Source organism: Pleurodeles waltl, chromosome 12, assembly GCF_031143425.1.
Source record: "Pleurodeles waltl isolate 20211129_DDA chromosome 12, aPleWal1.hap1.20221129, whole genome shotgun sequence".
Lineage (NCBI taxonomy): Eukaryota > Metazoa > Chordata > Amphibia > Caudata > Salamandridae > Pleurodeles > Pleurodeles waltl.
In genome coordinates this window covers 667,187,596-667,214,150 of record NC_090451.1, presented here as the reverse complement: position 1 = coordinate 667,214,150, position 26,555 = coordinate 667,187,596, and the positions used below count along the sequence as shown (strand labels likewise).

Here is a 26,555-nt window from a genome sequence, read left to right as displayed (position 1 = left end):
TGCTATTGTTTCATGTACACAAGTATCAGCACATTGACCAGCCATATACTGATATGGACTCGCCCTAAATGAGTGGCTTGTTCCACTTCACTTCTCCATTTACACTATGTTAACCGGTCTTGATGAATGAGACGCTGTCTTCTGACTTTAGTTATTGCCTGTAGATCTAGAGAAGGAATTGTGATAAGGCTACCTCAGCTTTCCATCCTCCTGAGATCGGAACATTAAATTACATTAAATTTGTGAATCACAACATGCTAAGTTTACTGCGTTTAGCTTCTTTACAAATGTGGTATTACGTGACAGATAAACACAAGTTATTATTATAAACCTCAGGCTCAAATACATTCCTATAGTTTACTCATGCAGGGCACCCACTTAACTCTCTCAAGATACTCTTTCATACCAAGATAATGGACACAAGACACCACTGACTAGTCACTGTTACCCGGCTACCTTCTCCTTCCACCATCATACCAGCATCCATACTCTTCTTTTTTTCCTACACCTCCTTGGTTAAGGCCATCAAAGAAAGTGGCCTCCAGTATCATGCCCTTGCCTCCTCCTGAGCCTCTCTCATGTTTAAAACAATCTTTTACAGAAGGCAGGTGTGGATTCGGTTCTTGTACAGCAGTGAGAAACACCAAGGACCCTATGCTGGCACAGTAACCCCTGGTGCAATCTATTTCAAGAAAGAGCACGTTTATTTTCTTTCACTCGTTAGCATTTTCGACTTTTGTCATTGAGCAAAACAAGACTAAGAATTTAGAAAAAAATATTTAAGTCTTTATATAAGCAATTCAGGACTATCTTGTCTTTGATGCACATCAATTTCCTCAATTTGCGCTCTAAAAAAAAAAAAAAAAAAAAGAGGTGGATTTGCCTCCCTCGAGACTGAAAAGAAAGCATTTTGGCGCCTGCTGCTCCAGCGTCTCAATTTTTAACTGATATCCCCTTATTATCAGTCAGCCACTTTGGAGTCTTTTCAGAACACCTGCATGTAAATTTCAGGCTTCACATAAAAACGTTGCCATCAGTACTGCCAGAGTCTCAAAGTGGTCCTCTGGCAGAGCAAACCTACTCCTTAAATATCTGATGCTCCAGCTTTTCTTCAGTTTCATTCAATTTTTAATTTCAGTTCTTAGGGGATCTGGCACAGGAGGACATGCTGCAGCGATTCCTTTCTCCTCATTCGACAATGACAATAGTCATTCCATTTAATCCTGCATTTCTTTCCTTTTTTCCTGTGGTTGTATTGCACAGCTGTTTTAAAGTCCATATAGCCTATTTTCTCTATGTTTACTTTAAAAAGAGGCTAAAGATTGTTATTTAACAAAGTATAATTAATGTGTTGCTGCCTGTATGGTGTGAGTGAGTGTTTCTCCTGGACTTCTTAGCTCACAAATTTAAACAACCATTGGCAAAATCAATGTCTACCTTATCAAGCAGCTGAAAAATGCTATTTTTGTTTTTATTGCAAGCATATGTCACACAAAGAAAAAGACGAAAACAAACATGACATTGCTTAAACGCAGAGGTTATGTGCTTGCAATAAGAAATGCTACTTAAAGACAACCACCACATATCATTTTAATGAATCGGTACGGGTGCTTCCTACCAGGAAGTGAGCTTGGAACAGATGTAGAAGCCCTTTTCCGTAGACCAAGGCACAAAGAAAGAGTACTATTGACAGTGAATTGCTGTAACCTGGAGATATTGTTTAAGCACAAGAGTGACTACAAAAAAGGCATAAGCAATGAAAAGAAAAAAAAAAAAAAAAAAATGCAGCCCTGCAACTGCACTGCATTTTTGGATGCTTCTTTTAGATCTTTATTAGTCATCATGGCAAAGCCCGATCACTCATGGTGCAACAAAGCCAATGTCAGAACTGGACTGAATCATTACTTCTTGCTGTATGACTGGGTGGGTGGAAACAGAAAGTGAGTGACAGTTGAACAGACCAATGGATGAAGAGGGCTGGCCCAAAAGCTTTTTATTTTTGAATATTTGCATTTCTTTTTTCATTATTATTATATGAGGCTGTGAGAAAGTTACACGTCTAGGCCAGACCTAATAACGGATATATAGATTCTGATATGTATGTATTTTTATGTAAGCTTTTGTTATTACCCACAGCTAACACAGCTAAAGATGTCTCTAGTCCAGACCAAAGATGTGACTAAACTAAGAAGGATGCTTTTGGAAGCACCTCATGCTGTTCCGACTGTGTCCAGGAAGAGTAGGATTTGTCTCCAAGTACCCTGTCATTTCCGCTAGTAGATTAGCATAATGTGAGAATCTCCAGCAGTCAGACGGTCAATATTGCACTTCACTCCTGAATTTCTGAAGTAAAATTCCTATTTTTTTGTTGCCAAACCTTGCTCTGATGCCCTGTGCTGCTCCTTAAGTGTACACTTTACCATCACTGAACCCCCTGCAATCCCCTCCTCCCAAACAACTTCAGAACATCGAGGCACAGTTGGATCAAGGTCACCCACATCAATTCAAAGACGCCCTCAATATCGCCCAAACGATAATCAATAGTCACCTCAGAATTGAACCAGGTAATAGAGAACTTCAATTCCTGGATCTCCAGCGCCGCCGACCTAGTCACACCCACCAAACTGACCAGAACGCACAAATCAACCAAACCAGCTAGCTGGTTCACACCGGATCTCAACAATGCAAAACGCTGACGCAAACAACTGGAAAGAAAATGGTGACCCAGTAGGAGCAACACAGGCTGAGCTACATTCAAGACAGCCCTCAACAACTACCACGGTAAACTCAAAGCCACGAAGGAGGCCCTGACACACCGGATCGATACTGGCACCAATGGATCTCTCCCCCAAGGTTTGTAGATTGGTCCTATCCAGCCTGCCACCTCCTGACACCCAATCAGCAATCATGTCAAGGTAGTTAGCTTTTGCTGGGGGGCACCTCTAAGGTGACCACTGGGTATATTTTATAATAAAACCAGCACTGGTATCTGTTTGGATTTATCATCCTGAGTTGTTTGGTATAAAAAAAAAAAAGAAAAAAAAAAAAACAGGGTTCAGAGTAGCCATCATATAGCTGGGAAACCCCTGTTGACCAATGTCCAGCACATATATTAAAATGGATGTCCTGTTCACTCACTATGTCCCAGTTTTGGCAAGGACATTGGGGGCATATTGCTCATGCAGCCATGCCCTCACATATAATATGGTGCACCCTGCCTTGGGGCTGGAAGGCCTGCCAGGGCTGTGTCTTTATCCATAGTGTATGCAGTGTTTGGTGGACAGGGCACAAAGGTAGTGTGCCATGTCAAGTTTGTATTTTAGGTTTGCACCAGAACACCCAGCCTGCAATGACAGTGCTGGGTGCATGGCCATAGAGGGTGACACAATCAGAGCTGCTGCTGTCAGGGGCCTACCTATAGTACCCCATGCCCTGGGTACCAAAGTACCTTTTACTAGGGATTTATAAAAGGTAGCTAAAGGTGTTGCCAATTACCTCTACAATGTTTTAGGGATAGAACATTGGCACTGGGAACCTGGTTAGCAGGATCCCAGTGCCCTCCAGTCCAAGTTGCATCCAGCAGCCAGGCAAACATTGGGGGGTACTGCAACAACGTGTCAGTTTCCCACACATGGATTGATAAATCATCAGTGATTTGTTTGTGTTGAAACTGCAGCAGATTTACAGATCAGTTACTTATCCCGGTGTCTCGGAAGCTAGAGCAAGTTGACTAATACTCTGCAAACTTTTCTGTCATCTACAGGACATTCCCCAGCAGAACTCGGACCCAGTACTTCTTTAAAAGCGATGAAAATTTGGTGATCCTGCAGGCAAATACCTGCTACTTTGAGATGTGTGTGTCTATATCGGATACATGACTTTCAAATCATAGATCTTTTTCCAGATCATTTATGTAGCACGTTGTAGCCATGAGGAGGAACGTAGCCTCACTTTCCTTCTGCCAGACAGTCACTTCGGGGACACTCCTGTGACATAATAGAAGCATGTTTACTGAATGTTAATATGTGAGCAGACAAAGCCAGTCTTGACTAACAGGTGAAGTGTTTCTAATCTTCATCAAGTAGGAGGGGGGCAATATCAGGTGAGGTTATTGTGCGTTTATAGCTGCCGTTGTAATTTTAATAAATCTTTTCAACCCTTATTCCTGTTTGAGATCCATTTTGCTTGTTTTCCAGTACATTAGTTTCATCCCATTTCCAACAGTTCATGTAGGAACACAAAGGTGTTTGTATTATTTCTATTTGTTCTTGACAATTTAAGAAAGAAGATGGCTTTGCTTCACACAGATTATTGATTGCTGTCAGAGCAGATGTGGAGTGGACACGAGTAGAACGTTGTTCCTCAGACATTTTTAGAAGCAATGACACCCTTTAGCTAAAGCCATGCAACAACGTAAGCTGTAGGTGCAATTGCTTACTACTTCAATTTTGTGTTTTTAACACCTCCTAATGCTTAGCTGGCAGCATCTACTTTAGTATCTCAAAAATGCACACTAAGAGATGAGTGGGAGCTCTTCACCAATCACCTTTCACTCAGGCATTAAGGAGATGAGAATGTCTCTATACTGGTTGAGAGATGCGATTTGGGTTTACATGAGCATCACCAAAATACCAACAATAAATACAAATATTAAACCCCAACGTGAAAGACCCCAATATATATATATTTTTTTTAATAAATCTTTTTATTGAAGTACTCAAATGCCCTGAATGCAGCTCATGTCAACATCACAATATGGATAACAAGTTGCCTTCAGATGATCAGGGTAGAGAATTTCAAACATGTATTTCTGCAGTTGGTGTCCTTTACTGTTTGTCTATCAGTTCATCATTAAACACATATCTTTAGAACCATGTTTCCCTGTCCGTGCTCCGATGAGTTACCCAGCCTTACCCTATGGCATGTATGGGTTCATAAAACTCTGTAGCTACACCAGTGGGACCAGATTTTATCTTATTTCTTGGTACAGCCCATACCTTTATATATCTCCTGTTCGACTATGTGAACCCAAGCTATATTAAATTTCCAATCTCTCACCGACGGGGGTTCACTCGCTCCCCATACTTTGTCTAGGTCTCTTTTGGCCACTCCTGCTGCTAGCCTCAACCATGTTGTTTGGTGTCTGCCAATGTTCCTCCTCTGTGATATTTAGGATGAGCCAACTGGCCTGTCACTTGAATAAACACGGCTGCTCCCTGGGACCAGAAACCCTGGATGACTGGGCAACTCCACAATGTGTGAAAGAAAGTCCCCACTAGGCCACAGCCCCTACTGCATAGATTGGAGTCCCTGCGGCCCATAAGGTGTAATAGGGAGCTGGAATAGTATGACATAGGCAAAATCCGGAGTTGTGTAAGGTGAAATCGGGCCCAGATCCCCACTTCACGTGAGCTCTGTAGGGCTTCCTGCCAGTCGTATGTCTCCTTACCAAGCCTCTCGGAGTGTACGCAAAGTATCTGGGATATCATTCAGTATCTTTTTATAGATCACTGATACTGCCTTGTCTGGGAGTGGCTCCAATAACAGTCTGTCTTCCAACTGGGATGCATCAGTGGGCGATTCCCCTTCTTTTATGTGTCTCCTTAGTGCATGTCTCAAATGTACATATCTGTATCTCTCAGAGTCTGCCATGGAGAATTTATTATGCAGCTCCTCAAAAGAGATACAACTCCTGCTCCTCTACACATCTCCCAGCCGCTCTATGCCTATAGGACTCCATCTATTAAAACCCCTCAGCTTACCCAGTTCACTCAGTTGGTCACTAGTCCAAAGTGGGGTTGCGTTTGTCAGTGTGTTTTCCCATCCCAATGCCTTTGTTGCCTCTCTCCATGTTCCAACCGTGGCTCGGATGTGTGGGGGAAGCCCTGCCTCCCTTTTTTGTATGTACAAGATTGCTGGGTATCCACTTTCCCCCATTGCCACTCTAGCTATCCTATACATTGGTTCTTCACCACTGGCAAATTCCACTCACCCACAGTGGCCAACTGGGACCTCCAATAATAGGTCCGAATTTCTGGGATTGCTAATCCTTCAAAGACCCCTCTCTGAAGTTTATGTAAGGCAATACGCGAGCTGCCCCCGTCCCAAAGAAGAATACGCAATTCACTGTTAAGTTATATAATAAACTCTTTGGGTACTGGATATGGAGTATTTTGTAGGACGTATAGCAGTCGAGGGGGGGGGGGCATCATTTTGATTAGAGCTGCGCGACCCATTAGGGGTAGCGGGAGCTTCCGCCAGTGTGACACATCGCTTTGCAGGCGATCTAATTGTGGGCAGAGATTTCTCTTAAGGAAAGCCTCTGGACTTCTTGTGATATAAATTCCCAAATATGTAAACCCCTCCGCATTCAAGGGACTTCCAGAGTCAAACGGCAATGTTTGTTCTCCTTCAGTCAGCGGGAATGCCCAGGACTTATCCCAGTTTATTTAATATCCTGAATATCGTCCAATAGTATGTATAATAGTCCTTCAATGGAATGGTTTGGTCTTGTGACGTATAGTAAGCTATTATCTGCATAAAGGGAGATCCGTGCCTCCCAATTGTTCTCCTCTCTGATTCCCCATACTAGTGGATCCTGTTGTATCCAAGCCGCCAATGGCTCCATCACCAGGTCAAATAGGAGTGGGGACAATGGGCATCCCTGTTGCATGTCTCTGTAGAGCTTAAAGGAGCGCGAGATTGCCCCGTTGACCTTAACCCTGGCTCTTGGTTAATGGTAGAGCAATCGGACCCATGAACAGAACTCAGTGCCACATCCCACTCTAGTGAGTACTGCAAAGAGGAAAGGCCAATTCTATGCTATTGAAGGCCATTTTCGCTTCTAGTGACCGTAGCATTGCAGCTCCTGGTGCCTGTGTCATATGTAGAATCCCATATAAACTTCTAAGGTTAAGTCTGGTGCTCCTATTTGGCATAAAGCGCGACTTGTCCGGGTGCACCAAACTTGTCTCCCAGAGCCCAAGACTTTGGGGGATGCTGTGTGACAACACTATGTTTATTGTTTCTCCAGTCCCCCCCCCCCCCCAATACTGTTGCTGCCCAGAGTCTCTAGATAAAAACTCCGCACAAAGCTGATTCAGATATCCCCATCTGGCTTTGCCAGTTCTGATATCATAAACTTTTTCAAATGCCATACCAAACCCTGGAGGTTGGTATGCAGACAGGAGGATTTCCTGTACAAATTCCAAGGTAAGATTGCCATTCCGACCTGACACTAGTGAACTTTGGAGTCTGGTGCTTAAAGTTCTGCTGTATGGACTCTAATATACTTTCTGAGTGTGTAGATATTAAAAGAAACAAATAGGCTGATGGTAATACCCTTCAGTTGGAAAACAATGCTACATTTTGTGCATTCAAAAAAGACATGACCCCATGAGATGTTCAGCGGTGACTCTTAAGAGATATCTTCTCAACTTCACAAGGTCAGGTCTTTAATATTATATCCTCCATGTGCATTTGTCAAGTGTTAAATCTGCAATAATATTTTTTGAAGGCCAGACTGTATAAAGCATCCTTCCTACTCCCATTATGTTGTTTCTGAGAGGAAACTGAATGTGGTGTTGACTATTCGGATGTCTGAGCTCCCATATATTGGCATGTTCCTGGAAATTAGTATTTGGATTGCTATAATATCTGTTAAGAGGGTAATGAAAGAGCAGCCTTATAGATTATTCCACAGACATAAGGTTGTTTTGCATATTCGTTTTTCTTTTTCACCAAATGTAATATCAGATTTCCATTTAAACCAGGCAGTCTGTTTGCTCGTGTTTTCTCTAATCTCTCTAAGCCCCCATACAGCAGTCTTTCCAGACATCCATTTTAAGTAGGCTTTAAGGTAATACCTAGCCAGAACTAAGGAGTTAGAGAAGAGTAAACAGATTTTTGCTTTGTATGCGGTTCTGGTTACATGTTCTTCTGTATTCAAACAAACAGCAGCCAGCCGGGTAGTTTTTCCACGCAAGGTTGTGTTATCATACTTCAAAAGGCATCTCCTGCAAAGCCTAAAATGCATCCCACTAGAAGTGAAGTTGTTACTTTGACCTTTATAGTTAATATGCATTATTCAGATATGGTGTAAGGTTATTATGTAGCACACCTGTACCAATTACTGGCCTTCTTTGGGCTTTTTTGCTGCAAAGTGTTTCTTTGCAGACGTGGACTAACCAAAACAAATCCTTCCATCTAATAGTGGTCCATAAAGTAGAGCAAGGGACAAGGATTTTGAGACCAGCTAGATAAACCTGTGTTCGGTTCTAGTTGTTCCATACGGGTTCACCGCAATGGCAGTTCGGGTCTTATCACTCTCTCATTACGAAGCGTCAGCTGTCACTGTTTTATATCACTTATGGATTTGGCAGATGTCAAAAGAAAATCATTACGAATGGGATCAGACCTAACAAGTTCTGTTCTATCACTTACAGTGGAGCATGGCTCAAAAGAAAGTGATGGTTATTCCCCCTGCGCAGTAAGTAAAATAAGAATGGAATAGAGGGACACAGAGTAACTACCTTGGCTGTGATGTATTCAAGCATTCCATCCATTGTTTTTTGTGGATCTCAGGGGTAACGACCTATTACTCCCTCCTATGCTCTTTTGTGAGTAAGAGCAAGAATAGTTGTGCTGCTTTGTTTATCACTAAAGTTCTCTGCATTTCCAGGTTCTATAGCGGCATGTATGTAGAGTTATACCTAGAAAGCAAATGAGTGCTCAAACATGGGGGAGGCCCATGGGGACTATTCATGGAAACTTAGAGAGATGGGTGAAAGATAAATTCCTATGTGGTGGAGGTATAGTGTCCCTTAAATAGGCGAGTCTTCAGATTTCTGAATTTCAAAAGGGTTGGAACAGTTTTTTTATGGGGGTGGGGGGGGTCCTGTTTCATATTCTGGGTGTAGAGCACAGCAAGGCCTCACTTCTGATTTACTAGTGACCTAGCATCTGTAAGGCCGGGGTTGTTTATGGAAACTATTCAGTGTCTTTAAAAGTGAGATTCGATTTTTTTTGTTACAGGTTTGCTAGTGGAAGTTTATTGCTGATGTCCCAGTATTTAGCACTCACCAAATTACCTGATCGAGTGTTCGAGTTCCTGTGTCTCTCTTCCCCAGTGTTTCCCCTTCTCCTAGTCCCTGACGTAGATTCCTCGATCTTAAGGTTCCTCATTTATGTGGTTATTATTTCTGTAGCACCCCTCTCACCAGTTCTAATCTGGTGTTCTTCCTTGGAAGCCATTTCTGCTTAAGGCAGTCCTAGTTCTATTTCTAAGCCATCTGCAAGACTGCCAGGACTTTGTTGTATTCATTATTAATTAGGCTGTTTGAAGCCAGCGCCCAGACTGGCCTACTAGGAACTAGCATCTTAACGTTTGGTTTGGATAGTGGGGGATGAATGTACTGCTGGTGGGGCAAGTTCTTTTTAGGTGGAGTCAGGCAGCACGCAAGTGCTGTCTGCAAGACCTGCTGTATTTGATTTAAGACTTTGATCCTGCCTGCTGCTTACCACAGGTTGACTCCAGTGTCGCTTTTCTGTGCTGTCTCCTAATTGGTTCAGGTACCCGATACATCACTTCCTTTCTGAGCTCAAGAGCACCATCTAGTACAGATTAATTCCACTTGATTAGTGGCTGTCCGCTGAAATGCAGGTGCTATTTCTTCTACCCACTAGTGTAGGCATGTATCTCACACCGAAGAAATCCTCTGTGACTGCTGGAAGACTTGTTTTAAAAAAACAACAAACAAAAAAACACCCCTCTGTCCTCTGTGAACCGAGGCACTTGTAACCTCACCTGTATAAGGTAAACAGGCGGGATAGAATGTTTTTTGTTTTTATTTTGATTCAATAACCAATGGTGTTGATCAATGCCCACTCCATATTTCTGTCAGCGCCTTCCTCTTAATTTGTATCGTTTGTTTAACTTTGGTTCCTTGCATAATCATTTTATAAACCATGTGGACGGATGCAATCTTCTTAAAGGTAGTGTATATCTAGCTGCATTTATCAGTGCCTGTGAAGGAAACCATTACTTACCTGTAATATTCATTAATTGGGAGCTCTTCATCCCAGTCCTCATTTTTACATCAAGCCTAGGCAGCATGTATCCGCTGTCTGCAAAACCAGTTTTATTTTTACTTATTTTACAATTCATTAATTTGCGAACACCTATGCATAGAAATGTTAAGTATTTTGCATAACTGTCTGCAATTGTAATGCTCCAACGGAGTCTAGAGAGATTGACATTTTAGACTAACTGGGACCATAATATAGAGCCACTCGTAGGTAATGAGACAGTAGTACACAGAGGCCCCCCAGAGCCAATCTACATTTGTTTAGCATTCTTACAATGGGAGACACAAGGAGGCAAGGTTCTTTTGCCCATTATCAAACAATTTTATATTTTTGCAGAACATAGGGCCGGATTACAACTTTGGAGGAGGTGTTAATCCGTCCCAAATGTGACGGATATACCACCAGCCGTATTACGAGTTCCATAGGATATAATGGACTAGTAATACGGCTGGTGGTATATCCGTCACTTTACCGTCACTTTTGGGACGGATTAACACCTCCTCCAAAGTTGTAATCGGGCCCTTGGTGTCCTGGTTCAACACGTTTACATCACCAAAACCATTTCTTTGGATCACTCTGCAGGCATGAGGCCCGCGAGTGAAACCAAACAAAAACAGGGGTAAAATACATTGTCATTTACAATGCCAATAGCTCTAGCACTCTCAGATGCGAGACCTGTTGCAACGCAAATGCTGATTTGTGCTAGGGGCGCAGCCGGCTGCAGGTTCTTTAAAAACAAACAATGCAAACCAAATGGTTTTGCAGCGTGCAATGCTCACTTCAAGAGCATCCCAGCCTGCTTAAAAAGCATTCTTTATTTGTATTTGGTTGGTTCTTGTTTCCTGCAGTTTCAGCACAAGCAGTCTGATGTATAAGGCTTTAGGAGGTGCTGCTGCTTTCCTCAGACAGTCTAGTACAGATATGGTAAAGATGAATAAAAATGCAAAAACGTGTGTTTCTTTATAGTGCGACCATTGCAACACATTTCAGCTTGGTATATTAAACATTGCATTGAGAGGCAGGTGTTAGATGTGACAGATCGTAAACATGAACTTAGAAATATTCAGCCTCCACCCGTATTGCCCTGACCACAATGCTTTCAGGGCCGCAAGAGTAAAGTCAGTTGCCTTTTGCCCCTATATGTGGCCCAGGGTATTCCTAGAGATACAGTAACATTATAGTTTGGGAGTTGGAGCTAGGGTTGATGCAAGTTTTCCTGGTGGTACATTGTACAGTTCAGCCACTACAAGGTAATCTCTTTCTCTCTCCCATTTTCCATGAAAGCTTAATGCGGTGGGTTTAATTCTTTGAGACTTAAAATCAGTGCAGTGTGTTAAATAAATATGGTCTATGCATGTTTCACAAAGATTGGTGGTCGTAGCGTTTGGGGAGGGTCATATTTTAATGCAGAATATAAAATGAAAACCAGAGTGCCAAGCCTTGGTCAGTACTTTGTGACCTTTGCTCCATGTAGCTAAAAGGTATTCATTGTCGACCATTCTTTAAGAAATCCATTCTCCCTCTCCTCGTCCATCCAGATGTCCATTCATTCACTGAGCTATGCAGCAATGTCTCCAATCTCCATCCATCCATTCAACGTTTGGACAGGGTTCTTTAATAAATGTGGTGTCAAAGCACCATATTCACATTTTTTCCCCAAACATGTCTTGGGGTGAGAACCCACCCACACTTCTTTGCAGTGGTGAGGCTAGCTTGCTACATGCCATATGACGGCTGATCTGACAAAAAGCACCTGGGCTGCTTTAAGTCCCAAGTCTGGCACTGTTGATGGCGGAGCCCGTGGCAAATGTAGCTTTACTTTAATTGAAAGTATCAAGATGTGGCCCTAAGGAGCCATGTAGCCTACTGTTGTATAGCGTTTCACACATCACCTACTGGCTACTTACGCGCACATTGTTACATATAAAAGGTCACATTACGGTAAAATTAGGTGGGTAAATAAACAAATCGGGGTCGAGTTTCCTCACTGCCCGGGTAGAGGATCACTGCAGTTACCAGAGTCTCAGGAGAATATACATTGGTGACAGGGCAGCTTGTGGAATTCAACAGCCTCACCTGTCAACACTGATAAAGGATTAGGGTGAAACGCAGGCCTTAGTAACGGAGATTTAGGATTCTTAAGTACCTGATGTTCATTTTAAGTTTGAAAAACTAGAGTGAACATTTAATACAGGAAAAACGGGAAAGCTTTCAAATGCAAGAAGGAATACGGCAGGAAGTGTTGATGGGTCTAAAGAAAAGGTGTGGGCCCAAAGCAGTGGCAGGAGTAAGGCATGCCTAGTGAACCGAATAAGTAAAAGTAATCAACAAACTGCCACACAATACTACTACACCCCTCCGGTCCTCCTAATAGGCGGGAGAATCATAACTTTGTGCAAAGCATGAAAAAAGTTACATTGGTGCTCAGGACATGTGTGGCCTTGGTCATTCTTCACCCAAACCACCCTTCAAGCCGACTTGCTTCCATATCTCAGTTTCTTTACTTCATACTATACACGTAAAGAAGGTGTGTGTTTGGCAGATGTATTCCGACAGTGCAGCAGACCAAAGGAGAAAATCAGAGGTCTACCTTTACACAGTGGGACAATGTTTTTTTTTTTTTGGAAGGAAAGGGAAAACAAATCTCTTTTCCTCCTGTCGAGGTGACCCGAGCCAATGGTTTCTTAGGGCATGTTCCCCCAAAACCTAACGCTTGCATCCCAAACTGGATACAGTGTCTGAGCGTGAATAAATGTTTATAATTATTATTCGTAATGTGCAGACCAAAGCTCTGGGCACAGGTTTCAGACACAATGAAGAAGCCTGACAAAATATTACCAGGCAACAAAATGACTGAGGGACAGACATTTTGAGGCATATGGTGTTCGTAGAGGAAATATAGGATGCCAATGACCTGCCTGGACCACTGACGACCCTGGTGCAAGCCAAATATCACGTAATTAATTTGTGGGTTCTTTTTCCAGGAGCTCACTGCCAGAACAAGAGGCCCTTACGTTTCCGCGGTAGATATGTAATGACGGTTGTGTCATTCATGGTTTACATATTATATTGTATCTGGTAGTGGCTTTGTTGCAGTCTCCTTCAGCCATTGTCTTCTTTGGTTCGGGAACCTTCAGCCATCAGTTCGAGACTTTGTCAATCACATTTTAGATCAGATCACACAAGTACTCTATTTGTCCTTCTTTCGGTTTGTTTGGGATATCATTCCTCCTCCAATGGAATGCCAAAGACTTTTTTACATCTAGAAAAAGCACATTCTGTCACCGCTCATTCAATCCTTTATCATATTATCTATATCTATATCGCACTGCAGCAGCCACTTATTGTGTCAGCGCTAAAATATGGGTGCGGTTGTCACATCTATTAGTTTGGACTATGCTTGTTTCGTTCGTGGACACTGTGGTGACAACGGTGAATTGGCAAGGGGGGTACACGAAGACCAATATGATCTGAAAATGATGATTGTGCAGCAGGGGCAATGAGGACGACAACCAGGTGACAATGATGGATGTAATGAAGGGGTACAGTAACGGCCACCGGGGGAATGTTGATCAGTCAGACCATGGTAGTAGATGATCTGCGGGAGCGGCGTCACCTCTGGGAGGTGGCCATCAGGAGGGAGTATGAGGTTGGTTAAAAGCAGAGATAAGAGCAGTAGTGATGACGACTGGAGGAGATTGGGAGTGACAACTTATTGGTGCGACAACAAAGAAAATGTTGTTAGGGCAAGGATACTTTGGGGTGGGCGACAACAATGACAACAGTGTAATGAGGTAATGAATAGCTTCATAATAAGGAAATTGTTACCATAGTGCTGGCAGGAGTAATGGTGAAGGAGGGGTAGTTCACAATGACTGATGGGAGGTGAGGGGAACACTATGGGGGGCTGTGAAGACTACTGTGGGGTAGCACAATGATCACACTGGAGGACAGTGATGACTGCAGAGGGAGGCAGTGCTGAAGGGCAACTTGGACCAGTCTGGGGGGGAGGGGGGGAGAGTAGTGCACAGCACTATGGTAAGGGTGGAGGCCAACAAGACTGGAGATCAGTCATGAACACAGAGAGGGCATAGTGTTGGCAGTGATGGTTACCATGGAGGGGGAGACACCATTACCACAGTGCGCTTCCACCTATGATCACGGTGTGGAGAAAAACACTCGGTTAATCAGTGATTACCACTGCAAAGAGGCATTTACGGCCATACTTGGAGAAAGGGGGATGGAAATCAAACTGATTCCTGACAGCCGGGGGAAACTGATGATCATGTGTTGGCAAAGATGACCACTTTGAGGGTGTTTGGGGAACTGACCATGAGAGGCGGAGAGAGACTATGAGGACTACGACAGAGGTGAGAAATTATTGCCTGCTGTATGGAGTCAAGATTACCATGGAAGACTGGCGATAACTAAAGATAGGGGTGATATGATGACCACAGCAGTGATGACAACTTGTGGCTGCAGACCTAACAGCTGCAGTATTGTAGGCAGTGATGATCACGCGGAGTTCGGGAAGTAAAGATTGCAGACTTATGGGCATTGATGACCAGAGTGGGGCAATAATAACCAAGATTTGGTTGGGAAGGGAGGGCAGGGCACGGCAATGACGGTCACAGCGAGGCTCGTCAAGTGAAGACTGCTGTATTTTGGATAGCAATGACCACATGGTGCAGGGCAAAAAGGATCAGAGAGATGACCACCATGGGTGATAATGATGAACATTCCGGGTAAAACGATAACCAGTAGTGGGGACAATAATGACCACCCGTGGAGACAAAAACTAATTCACAGGGAGAAGGGGTAATGACATAAGAAGCAATATTTATTCTCCCCACTAGAAAATCTCAAAACTGAGACAGCTAACAATTAACAAAAGGTTAAAGATGTAGAACATTGCATGGTTTATTCACTGACATGGCAAGGCATTTTAGACATGAACATAACCCAGGAAACCTTTTCAACGTATAAATAAACTGGATGGTGCAACAATAAAATATCTACTATGCATTTCAAAGCTCCCTCCACAAAATACATGTGTAAAATACAGTTGTGAACAAAGTGATGACGTAATTCATTGACAAAGTGTGTGTAATATGCTTTACAAGGCTGTCGAGCTTTTGTGGCTTGCAAATACACCAGACCAAGAAGACAAGTGTATATCAGTCTTTGAACCAGGTTAAAAGTTGAAGCATATTAACGAAAATCATTTCTATAGTTTAAGTAGGCAGGTGAGGTGGGGGGGGGGGAAGAAGAGAGAGACAGAGAGAGAGAGAGATAAAGAAAAAAAAAAAAAAGAAGTACTATAAATTGTGATACTTACAACAACAAAAAACAACAACAAAAAAATTGGTATTTTTTTCCCAGTGGAAATCTGCAATTTCCCCTATGCCTCCTCTACTTAAAATTGACAACATTTATTACACTTCTTTAGATTTAGATGTGTACAGTAAATACATTTTTAGTCACTCACGGTTTGACGTTCCCTCTCCTGTATGTGAGCACAGAATTAACTGTTAATTATCATCTTTTATTAGCTGATCAAGTATGGAAATTAGTACATTTCCCCCCTCTATTACAGTGCTCTGAAGGACAAAACCCTGAACTAAATAATTAATATATCATGTTTCTGTTGTGCCCTCTATTGATTAAATGGATACCTGAAATTATATACTTTACCTTATAACCCTCTAGATCAGCTGTATTAAGGATGATTTCTGTGCTTTAATTTTGCTATTTAGACACTGGATACCAAATGTTAAAATGTATAATGATCAAATGTAAGTCCTTTCTTTTTTCAGTCTCAAACAAATTATTCATCCTCATCGCTGATTTCCATTTCTCCGATGTCAAATTGTGGAAACTGGATCTGCAGCTCACCCCACTTTTTGTAAATTTGTCTGGAGTTGTTCTTATCTTTAAAGGCGACCACACAGTTTCCTATTTTTAGACAGGGTAGGTCTAGGCCGTGGTGGACCATCATAGTTCCCCATTGCTGTGAACATTCTTTACAGATGATTTCACCATTTGTTTGATAATCAGCCAGCTTTTCTTGCAGTGTTTTATTCTCTCGTTTTACATACCTATTTTTGAACTCGGGATTGCAAATAACATGATGCATGTTTTCAATCACCTGGATTTCTTGTCCGGTACACACCTGTACATTACAGTTTCTGCAATGAAAAGACACCATTGAAGGATTTTCTTGGTATTTTTTGCAGTTCTTTTTCTTTGTCTTCATTTTTTTTTCCATGACGGATTGCACCTGAAACTCTTGGATCTTACGTCTGTAGTCTTCGGAGGACATTTTTTGAACATTTTGAATGGCTGTGTACATCATTTTTTCACGATATTCATTTACATCTTCCCGCTCTCTAACTCCAGATCTACTCGATGCCACGAGAACATAGGTGCTGTCATCAGCTCGGGCTCGACCCCGGGCCTGCACCATTGCGATTTCATTAGTAACAGTTTCATAACGGATGACAATATTACATTCCTTAATATCAAGACCTTCCTCAGCCACGTTAGTAGCGACCAGGAGATTTACTTTGCCAATGCTGAATTTATTGATTACTTCTTTTTGCTCATTTTGAGTCATGGGTTTGAATTCACTAGTGCTACCTGCTCCAATAATGTAGTCCGCCTTCACTCCTACTTCTTCAAACTTTTTATTTTCATTGATCCACTGCAACAAGGCGAAAGTACTCTGCCGGGTCTTTGTAAAGATAATCCCCCTGGCTTCTTCATTCTTTGTAAATGCCTCCATAATTATTCGTCTCAGTTTTGTGAGCTTTTCATTTTCATATTCTGATTTTGCAGCTACAGTTACAAGCTCTTTCTTGCTCCCACAAAATAATTCAATTAGAAATTTATCTGTTTCATCTATGTTCGCTACCGATCCTCCAACTTCCTCACACAGCTCTAGTTTCTTTTTCTTTTCTTCATCATAAAAGTTTTTGAGATGGTTGTAAGCATCAACCATTCGTATGTTATCGTTAATTAACAGGGCATCATTGTACTTCTTTAGGTGTTCGGCACAAACCCGCTCTTTGCGGTTCTTCTCTTTGGCAGCAGTCTTCTCCTTTTGCACTGCCCACTGCTCATAGGATTGGGTTCCGAACTCTGATGTTGGAGCGAGGCTGGAATATTGCTGGATCTTTGTCATTATTGCAATAATTTTATCTCTAAACGGATTTTCTCGAGTTTCTTCTGGAATCTCAACTTTCTTATAAGGCTCCTTTACTTGAGTTTTCAATTGAGCCAAATGCGCTTGCACAGTCATAATTCTGTTGGCATCAAGGTTTGCACAGATTTTCAGAATATGTTGTTGAGCTCTTTGCAGTGAGTTGGCCCCTCCGACTCCTGGTGAAGCTGTGAGGCCCAGGATTTGAGGAAGAGGCACTAGTGGAGAGTTTTCTTTGCTTAGTTTCTTATTTTTCATCTTATGTTTGATGTATCTTATCATGATATTATTGTAGACTGCTTCCTTCTGGGTGTGGTGACATTCATCAATGATAATTAAGGAGAAGTCTGACAACTCGACTCCATCTTCACCTGTGCCTGTTTTGCTTAAGGAATTCTCAAGGATTTGTGCTGTGCATAATATTATGTCATTCTTTCGAACAACTTCAGGAAATGAGATCTTGAGCTGCGAGTCACCACTTAATTTGGTGACACTGTACCACTGCTTCAGGTATGGGGAGAACTCTTTGCGGTAATGCTGTTCCACCAGAGGTACCTTATTCACAAGTACAATCACTTTACCAGGAATTTGAGTTCTTTTCCTGTTGTCCATATGTTCTTTGGTTATGTAAACTGCCACTCTGGTTTTTCCACTACCTGTAGGCAGACAAATGATCACATTCTCCCCTTGCAGAGCAGGCCGAGCAACCTCCATTTGATAATCTCTGAGAGTAATGGTGCGTTGAGGTGAGGCACTACACTTGTTACTTGCACCCTCCTCTTGATCAGAATCGCTTTGGAGATCATCTGATTCTTCAAGACTTCCATTCACAGTGTTTTCACTTGTTGTTGCCAAACTGATGTCACGTTCTGGAAGTACTGCAGACCCTTCGCAGGAAATCTGCAATGTGCCGCCATCAGTTTCCGCTTCAGCATGTTCTAGCTTGAAGTTATTGATTTTCTTTTTTCCATTCCCTTCGTTAGCGTCATCCGTGTATCCAGATAGCTCGTTAGCAAGGTCATCCAGGCCAGTCTTTTGTAAAACCACCAAAAATTTAGAAAACCAGTTATGCTTTACCACTATTCTGCTTAGCAATTCCCTTCCACATTCTTTATCTCCGCGTTGTCTACATGCTGCCTGTATTTGTTGGTAGTCATCCTGGCTGCAGAGCCTCTCCTGGAGGCAGTGATCAACTTGCTGCATTGTCAGCTTGTCTATGATGTTGGGGCACAGGAGGGTCAGCAGCTTCTCAAAGGCGTCGTTCTGTGCCTCCAAAGAAGGAGAAGGGAGGTTACTAGGATCCACGTACTGCATGGCCCTGGTGCACAGTGTGTTGCTCAAAGCAGTGACAAACACTGGGAACCAGCTCTGCGGCTCTGGCACCTGCTTGATTTTGCTGAGCAGTAGGTCTGCGGCCTTTGTATTCCCCTCCTCCCGTTCCTTGGCCTTTATATGTTCCTTTACATCCTTATCCAAGAAGTCCAAATAATCCAGGACAGGTCCCACCACAATCAGCCGTTTCAAACGGTGGCGGAAACAGTCAATCATGCCCAGGTTTGCCTCGTAGCCGTCTGCCGAGGCAGCCATCGCCGTCCCTGCAGGTAGCTTTGCGTTGGCCCTCTCTTCTGGCTGCAGGACTGGGGATGCTTTCAGAGTCCACGTATTCTGCCGCCGAGGTGGAGGTGTTCAGGCTGCAGAACGGGATCGTCCTTCGGGGTGAGGGGATGGCCGGGTGTCGGTGATCCCCAGCTGAAGGTGCTTTGCTGTAGGTGACCTCCAGTTGAAGGTGTTCCTCTCTGCAGAGCTGGCTTCAGGGTTTTGCGGCTGCAGCTCTGGTGAAGGTCCTCTGCTGCTAGGATAAAGGGGCTTTCCAAGTTCTCTGCTGCTGAGACGCAGCAGCAGCCGCCACCCGGAGCTTGGGGTACTCCGAGGGCTGACTTTGGACGCAGTTTCAGGGTATTGCACTCCCGGTGCAGGCGGAGTAACCTTTAGTTTCGGGCAGCCGTCTGCGCTGTGCTCGCTGCTGCTTTCGAGTGTCCCGCAGCCCCGGCCCTCCTCTCTTATGTAGTCGCTTTTTTAGTTTCGTTTCTCCGGCTCGGTTTCCATTTCCGAGGTCTACGTAAGAGAAGTGAATGTGTCGAGTCACGTGGGCCGCCCCTCCCGCAGAGCTCTTTTGTTTCCTGCAAACGCTGGACTTTCCCCGGCTGCATATCGCTGCTAATATCGGTTCAATTAAGATGCACCCGCCTTGGTTACATTAAAACTCGGCGATAACGCGACTGCTGACTTTGCAGCTTGATGCATGTTCCTTAAAACCATCAATATATGATTGTTATGCTGGGTAGCAGCTCTGTTCTAGTTCAACCACAAGCTGAGAGGACCAGCCCTAATAGCAAACTACAAGAATGCGACAATGAAACAGAATGCACTTTTGGGTGCTGGTACCATTTTTCGGAGGAAGCACAAAAGGCGAGGGGTGTTGTAGGGGGACACCTCGCCAATATTTTACCGGAATAGCCAGTACTTTTATTTTAAGGGAAAAAAACAGCAACTTCCTGAAACGTACTCATTTTAAATGTAAGCTCAAAGCAACAAATGTTTGAAATAATCACTTAAAATGTGTTTTAGAGTTGTCTAACCGTTTTCTAAATTATAAGCGAAAGGTGAACTGTGAATTGCCATTCAAAAAAAGGAATACAGGTATTTTACACAAACCCTGGCCCTTTTGGAAAACGAAAGCACGAACAAATGAACCGGTTTTTCCTTGAGGAAGATACCAACACCGGCCAGACATAAGCGGAAATGAAACCGCGCGACAGACCTGCCAAGCTTCCCCTAGCCCCAGAATGCAGGCAAAAAACTTGGAATGGACCAGCTGATCCCCCGTGGACCTGGGAATGTTGACAGCTATAAAAGTATCCTGTAAAACATGATAAAGACAGCTGAACATTCCAAAAGCGTTTCTCTTCGACATGTGGACGCCTTTCACTTTAGTATGTCCATCACACCACGGCATCAAGTGCCATGTAGAAGTGTTGGTCTTTATACAGGAATTTAGGAATATCCAGGAACTCTCCAGCTCCCCTTCCTGATAAAGAAGGCATGACTGAATCAAGAGACCAGTCAGCTGTCACGTTCTTTAAATTTGGCCAGTATAGTTATTTTATTAGGCACAAAACTGTAGACTATTAGAACGTATAGGAGATAACTGTTCCAGAGCTTGCATCTTACACTGAATTGTTATCAAATGTGATTACCAGGGAAAAGAAGGCACAGCGAAGAAAAGTAATAGCCTAAGGTCACACAGTTTGGCCAAGAGAAGAAGCCAGAATCGAACTCCGGTTTCCTGATAACACAATGTGCAACACAGCTACTAAGTGACCATCTCCGCCCGTCCGCAGTATATCACCAAGGGACAGTGCTTTGTGTTTATTTTCTTGAGCTAACTCAAATGCAGCTGCCACACCTTGAAAAAGCCGACTCGAGAAGTCTTTCTGGAGCTAAGTACTAAGGCACAGCAGTCTGTTTTTATGCCTTTCATGGCTTCCCTAACTTAAAGAACTACTTCAGGAGAGGCCCAACCCCTCAGTGAATGCAATTAAATGATTTAGAAAATCTAGGGGCCTCAGAGATCCCCTAGTGACATGACTTTACTGAGGAAAAATTAAAAGTGAAGAGCTCAGCTGAAGTCAACTACAATGAACTCACATTTTGCTTTATTTGATTGTGGTGGGGTGTCAGTCAGCAGTTGGCTTAGACTGGCTGACTTTAAAGACAAGTGCTGCGAAAGTGCTCAGACAAGGATGTAATGCTGCTTGAAAAATCATTAAAATAGCGTCCCTTTCTGAACACCTTTACACCACTCCAAAATGTCTCTCTATATATGATCAGTCAATCTAAAAATCTTCTCCCCTTCCTCCCAGGTGAAAGTGCTAGGCAGATGCAAGCATTTGCAAAAGCAAGTCTTGTTTTTTGATTCAAAGGTCCAAGAGTTCCTCGAGCAGAGCACAGCCAGACCTCTGGCGTGAGCTTTCAGTGACTCACTCACCTCCATGTGTTATAACGCTTCTCCACGATTATCGGAGACTGCATATTTCTCTAGAATCACAAACTCGCTGGCAAATTGCCGTGAATGTGTCTGAGCCGGTAGTTCTCAGGTATGAGGTCAAAAGACTGAGAACTTCGGCAGTGATACCCAAAGGTGGACAAACCACTGAAGCCTTGAGTCAAGGTCAGCCAATAACATGGCTTTGCTCCATGTGTGAACTCTTGAGCTTTGACATGGCATCTAACTGTAATACACTACATCAACTATTGAAAAGAAAGAATTAAACTTTGATGTAAGACATTAGAGAACGTAATACCCTTTTGATGGATGAATTGCACAGTGGGAAACCAGAAAATTTGGCACAAATGCTGCCTTCCCCGTTTGACGAATTATGTGATTCTGGACAAATATTTAACTTCACGGTGCCAACTTTTTCTTCATTATCACATATGAGCGCACCTTGAAATTTGTGGGTTCAGGATGTGCGTTGTACCAAAAACAATATTGTGTTTGATTTAACGGACTATAACGTTCATCCACGCATAATAAGATTCTAAGCCACATATAGGGTGAGCATGACAACCTATTTGCTTCTTAGTTCACTAATAGCATTGGTGGGTATGAACGATTTTAGGTTCACGTTTAAAAATTATTTCTTTTAAAAATGCTTCTCAATTCAGTGTTGCAATATACCAATGTTTACCAAATCCACATATTAAAGAAATACCCTATAATTTTGAAAAGACTCATATTACATGTGTGTTGTACAACTTACATGCCAAACAATTCCATGGCTCGGTCCCTGTCAAGCTAGGATTCCTGGCTCGGCGCTGTGTTAATTTGTTGGGTTTCCCCATTTCCAATCAGCGCACAAGTGTAGAACAACCAGGACTAATTAATGTCTAATTCTAGGAGTTGTCCATTCCTATCATGTACACCAATATCATACAGACACAGCGCAATAACTCAGGTTGCCTCTCTGTAAACCGACCATAAAGGATACTTTATAGTCAGTCCATCAACCTCACACCAAGAAAGTTGCATGAAAGTCCTCTTCAAAGACACTTTAAACATGTAAGTACAAGGACTGGTCAACTCTGCTATGCCCTAGAAGTGCTCCATTAGCCTGACAACCCAACCAACAGAAAGTTTTACAAGGACGAACTAATGACAGATCATGCAGTACACAGATGGCAATTAGCATAACATTCACTGCAGTATATTGTTTTATATTAGGCAGTGTTTAATTTGTAAATAAAAAACGTGCCGGTGCCCAAAGCCCTCCTCTTAAACACACGGCTGCTGCAATTAAATGTGTGAACTCGAAATACTGAGGCAGCGTAATCCTGAAGCCATCTCAGGCCTCTTCAATCCACTTAAAGCCACTCCCTGCCCCTGCAGCTCATTATTGTAGCTTTTTTGCTTTCTCCCACTGTGACACTTTTTCGTTTTTCTCTTCCTCAGTCTTTCCCATATGTGTCTTTGCTCACAGTAATTGGTTGAGGCAGAAAAATAAGCGCCGGTTTTCAAAAGTAAGTGCCGGTGCTCCGCACTGGAAACAACAAGCACAAATTAAGCACTGTGTATGGGACAGATAGGATATGAACACAGATCAATATTATTGTTAATCCACCATCAAAAAGACTCAGGTTCAGTAACCAAATCCATAAATTCCCGTTCGCTGCTAGTTATATAAGTGTCTTGAACGTGTATATGAAACACTCAAAATCAGACCTTGCAGCGTCTCCTTGTTTTTTTAGTGTCAGCCTATGTGCATGTTAAACATAGTGAAACTTTTTTGAAAAAAAATGTATCGGGGATACGTACACAAAGCCACATAGAACACAGGTAGACTGGACTGACTCAGATTCCATTCATGAGCACGACTTAAAGCTTGGTTCACTATCTTCATGCAAATTCTAAGACTGACAACAACGTTGTTCCCCCCTTTGTCAATGTGTATTATATACCAGTTACACTACATGCCATCAATTGCTTTACTAGTGCTTGAAATGATAATTTTTTATAGAGTGCATTTAAAAGCTTACATGCTACATTAATACTCCGTCTCTCCTGCACAACCTGGTTCTTGATTGTATTTGCATGTAAAAGTGTAATTTATGACAACTGGTTTTAATATTTCCTTTTAAAATCAGTCTGCAATTATTCAAATGTCTTTTGAATTGAACATCAAGTGCTTTGTGCATTCAGTGCCATCAATTGATTTACCTGTCTTGAAATCTGCTCCTCTGTAGGGTAAAATTGTGTGCTTTAAACATTGTTTAGTATTATCTGAGATATTATTGTTTAGCACTTAGCATCCGATTTGACCTCAAAATGCATAACTAATAAATGAGTGCAACTTTTTTCCCACACTAGATGTTTGCCAGGGTTTTTGTCACCCACATAGTGGCGATCTCGCTGTAAAGCCTTCAATGGGTGGTGGGTCCAAATCGCTGCACCAAGAATGGTTCACCACACTCCTCCAGGAACGAATACAAAGGCAAAGCAATCTTCAGGACCTACTGGAAGCAATCCACATCTGTCCCCTTGAAATGTGAAAGAGCTGGTAAGACACTACAGCCTTTTGTCTAAAAGGCAATGAGTGTTGTGTAGAATTTGACTACTAGATAATGTGGTGTGTTTACAGCCTTTACATCTTGTTCATTAGTTTTTTGCATTTCTTTAACTGACGGTCCAGGAAGCTGGGGAAGTTATATATATATTTTTCCAATGATAACCAACTGAGAACTGAGCAACTCTAAATGTGTGCTAAATCACTTCTCGATCAGCCACCAACAGTTTTGTAAGCGCATTGTAACTGCTACGTTCCTTCTCTTCTTTCCTGGGGCAAAACCAGCAAGGAGCGGGCTTCATTTTTTTTTTTTGAAGCAAACTCCAACTTTGGGAGTTTGTTTTCGAAAAGCAAAATGAAAGTTCTGTTTCTTTAACCGCCACCAAAACTGACGGTGCTTGTTCAGAAAACTGCCATAACAGCAGTTCCTTTCAATGTACGGAGTCGACCGGTGGGCTGGCGGTAATCTGTAAATTTGTCAGATGGTTGTCCATCACGGTGGCAGAGATAATTTCCTCCTCTACCCTGACAGACAATGTTGTCTGCCAAACATTCAGGCCTTTAGGTTAAAAAAATAAATTAAAAAAAAAAAAAATTACACACAAATTAAATTGTAAATACATTTTCGTTCTCATATCTGTTATCACCCTGAGAACAGAATTCCTACCATGATACCAGAGAATATTTAGTAGAACACGTGAATCTTTGAAAGATCCCAAGGCCGAAAGAGCACTCTTATGGGAAATACTACATTACTATTGAATCATGCAAAAACGGTTTTAACCCTCCCAGTGAATAGTTCTCTTGGACAAAACATGGTTAGTTTCTTGTTTGTCAGAAATTAAATTGGCAAAAACTTAATAGAAGCAACACAAAACCATGAAAGTTATGCTTTGAACAAAAATCATAAAAATCTCACAATTTACATATGGTAACTTGTGACTTTTACCCACAGAATCCTTAACTCAAATTGTAATTAAAACCAGACCATCAATCATAACTTGAAACAATACATAATGAAATGTGAATGATGCTCTATTTTAAGGTTTCTGGCGTCAAACAAGCAAAAAACTATCTCTGCACATAATGATTGAGGTAGAGTGGGTGGGATGTTATCATTAGGCTAGGGTTGATAATGGAGAATTAAAACATATGTTTTCAGAAAGGAAAGTGACCTTCTGGAGGTTAACATTTGTATCTTTCAAATCACTCATGGTTGGTGAAGGGAGTGAAACTTGAAATGGGCTGGGAGGCAAAAGACAATTAGTTTTCATTTAGAGACAAAAAAATCGTCAAGCACTTTATCTTAATCAATATTTAGGAGAACCGGTTCGGTGGAAATACAGACAGATGAGTCAGTTGATCTCATGCACCAATGATAAGAGGAGCTAAATTGTACAAAAGTAATAGACTAGAGTAAGATGAATGAACCCCTGTGGGAGTAAGGAGGAGTTGAAAAGGGAGAGCCAGAGGCATGTCCTACCACCCAAACTAAATCACAGTAATTGGTGGGGATTCTCTTATATTAGACGGAACACCACAATGATTTGATTTGGGACACTGTAAGCTCACACCGCTAAATGCATCATCTCTTTATCCCCCTTACCACAGCCACTCTTCGGTTCAGTGAGCTGAGCATTATATACATTATCGTGGTTTACAAATGACAAGTGATCTTGTTTCTTCAAGTGCCACAAGAATCGAGGTACTGTGTAAATAAAGTGGATGTGAAGTGAATTTGAACAAGAGATAGCCAGAGGCTGCATGTCCCTTATGCTAAGTATCTTGCATGAGAACCATGCATACTTAATTTAAAATAGCTTCAGTGTGTTTGCCGAGTCATCAGATTGTGCAAGGCGCAAGAATGTTCATACTTTGCTTGAGAAACGAAAGTTAATCTCAGCTGACCAAAAAGAAAAAAAATCACTTCAGTTCAGTTTTTGTAACAATACATTTTGAAACAGGGTCATTTTGCTCCAACACTTTGAACCCTACACTTTGTGTGATTTCTCTACTACACCATTTAGATAAGTAATTTTATTTTTGTAAAATAACATAGAAGAACACATTTCAAATCATAAGGGAAAAGGTGTAATTAATGAATCTTCTTTCTTCGGAGGTTTCCCATTCCCGCCAACAAACTTTGTGTTGAATGAAAAGACCAAAACAAGAGAATGGGTGAGCACAATTTTCACATCCAATTTTTGGGCTAAATTCCATAAGAGGCAGGATCACTGTTTCTCTGAGAATGAAGACTAGCTCACCAAAATACATTTTGGTACGCATAATTAAAACAAACATCGCAAAAACAATCGGTCCCGCCTTTATGACGCGAGTATCAAACTACTGGCTTGACAATCTTATTTGTGAAGCATGGTGCTGGAAGTAAAAAGAATGAAAAGAAAAAAAAATATTGGAGGAAAAGCAACCATATCATAAGGTATCTAAGGACAGTCCCTTGCCACGCACAGCTCATCAATTTTACTGCAAATGTTACAGTAATGATGTCATAGAGGATGCCATGAGTGATGTAATGTTTGGGGTAATTAGCAGTGCATGGTGAGGGTGCAAGTTATAGTTACCTTAGGGCACAAGTTATAGTTACTTGAACTAACTGTAAAAGCTGAATTTCCGTGGTATTGTGC

The 26,555-nt window shown here is 42.2% G+C and overlaps 2 protein-coding genes across 6 annotated transcripts in view; both read right to left on the bottom strand.

The window, feature by feature from the left end:
* The window catches only part of SEMA6C (semaphorin 6C), a 269,991-nt gene that overhangs the window by 172,262 nt on the left and 71,174 nt on the right, over positions 1-26,555 (bottom strand). The window lies entirely within an intron of this gene.
* IFIH1 (interferon induced with helicase C domain 1) lies at positions 14,989-19,802 on the bottom strand. The gene has a single exon (XM_069218490.1). The coding sequence runs from the start codon at positions 18,872-18,874 to the stop codon at positions 15,914-15,916; it is 2,961 nt and encodes a 986-aa protein (XP_069074591.1). The 5' UTR covers positions 18,875-19,802; the 3' UTR covers positions 14,989-15,913.

Coding starts and splice junctions, on each gene's coding strand:
- IFIH1 (XM_069218490.1), bottom strand. CDS start 18,874: ATGGCTGCCTCGGCAGACGGCTACGAGGCAAACCTGGGCATGATTGAC.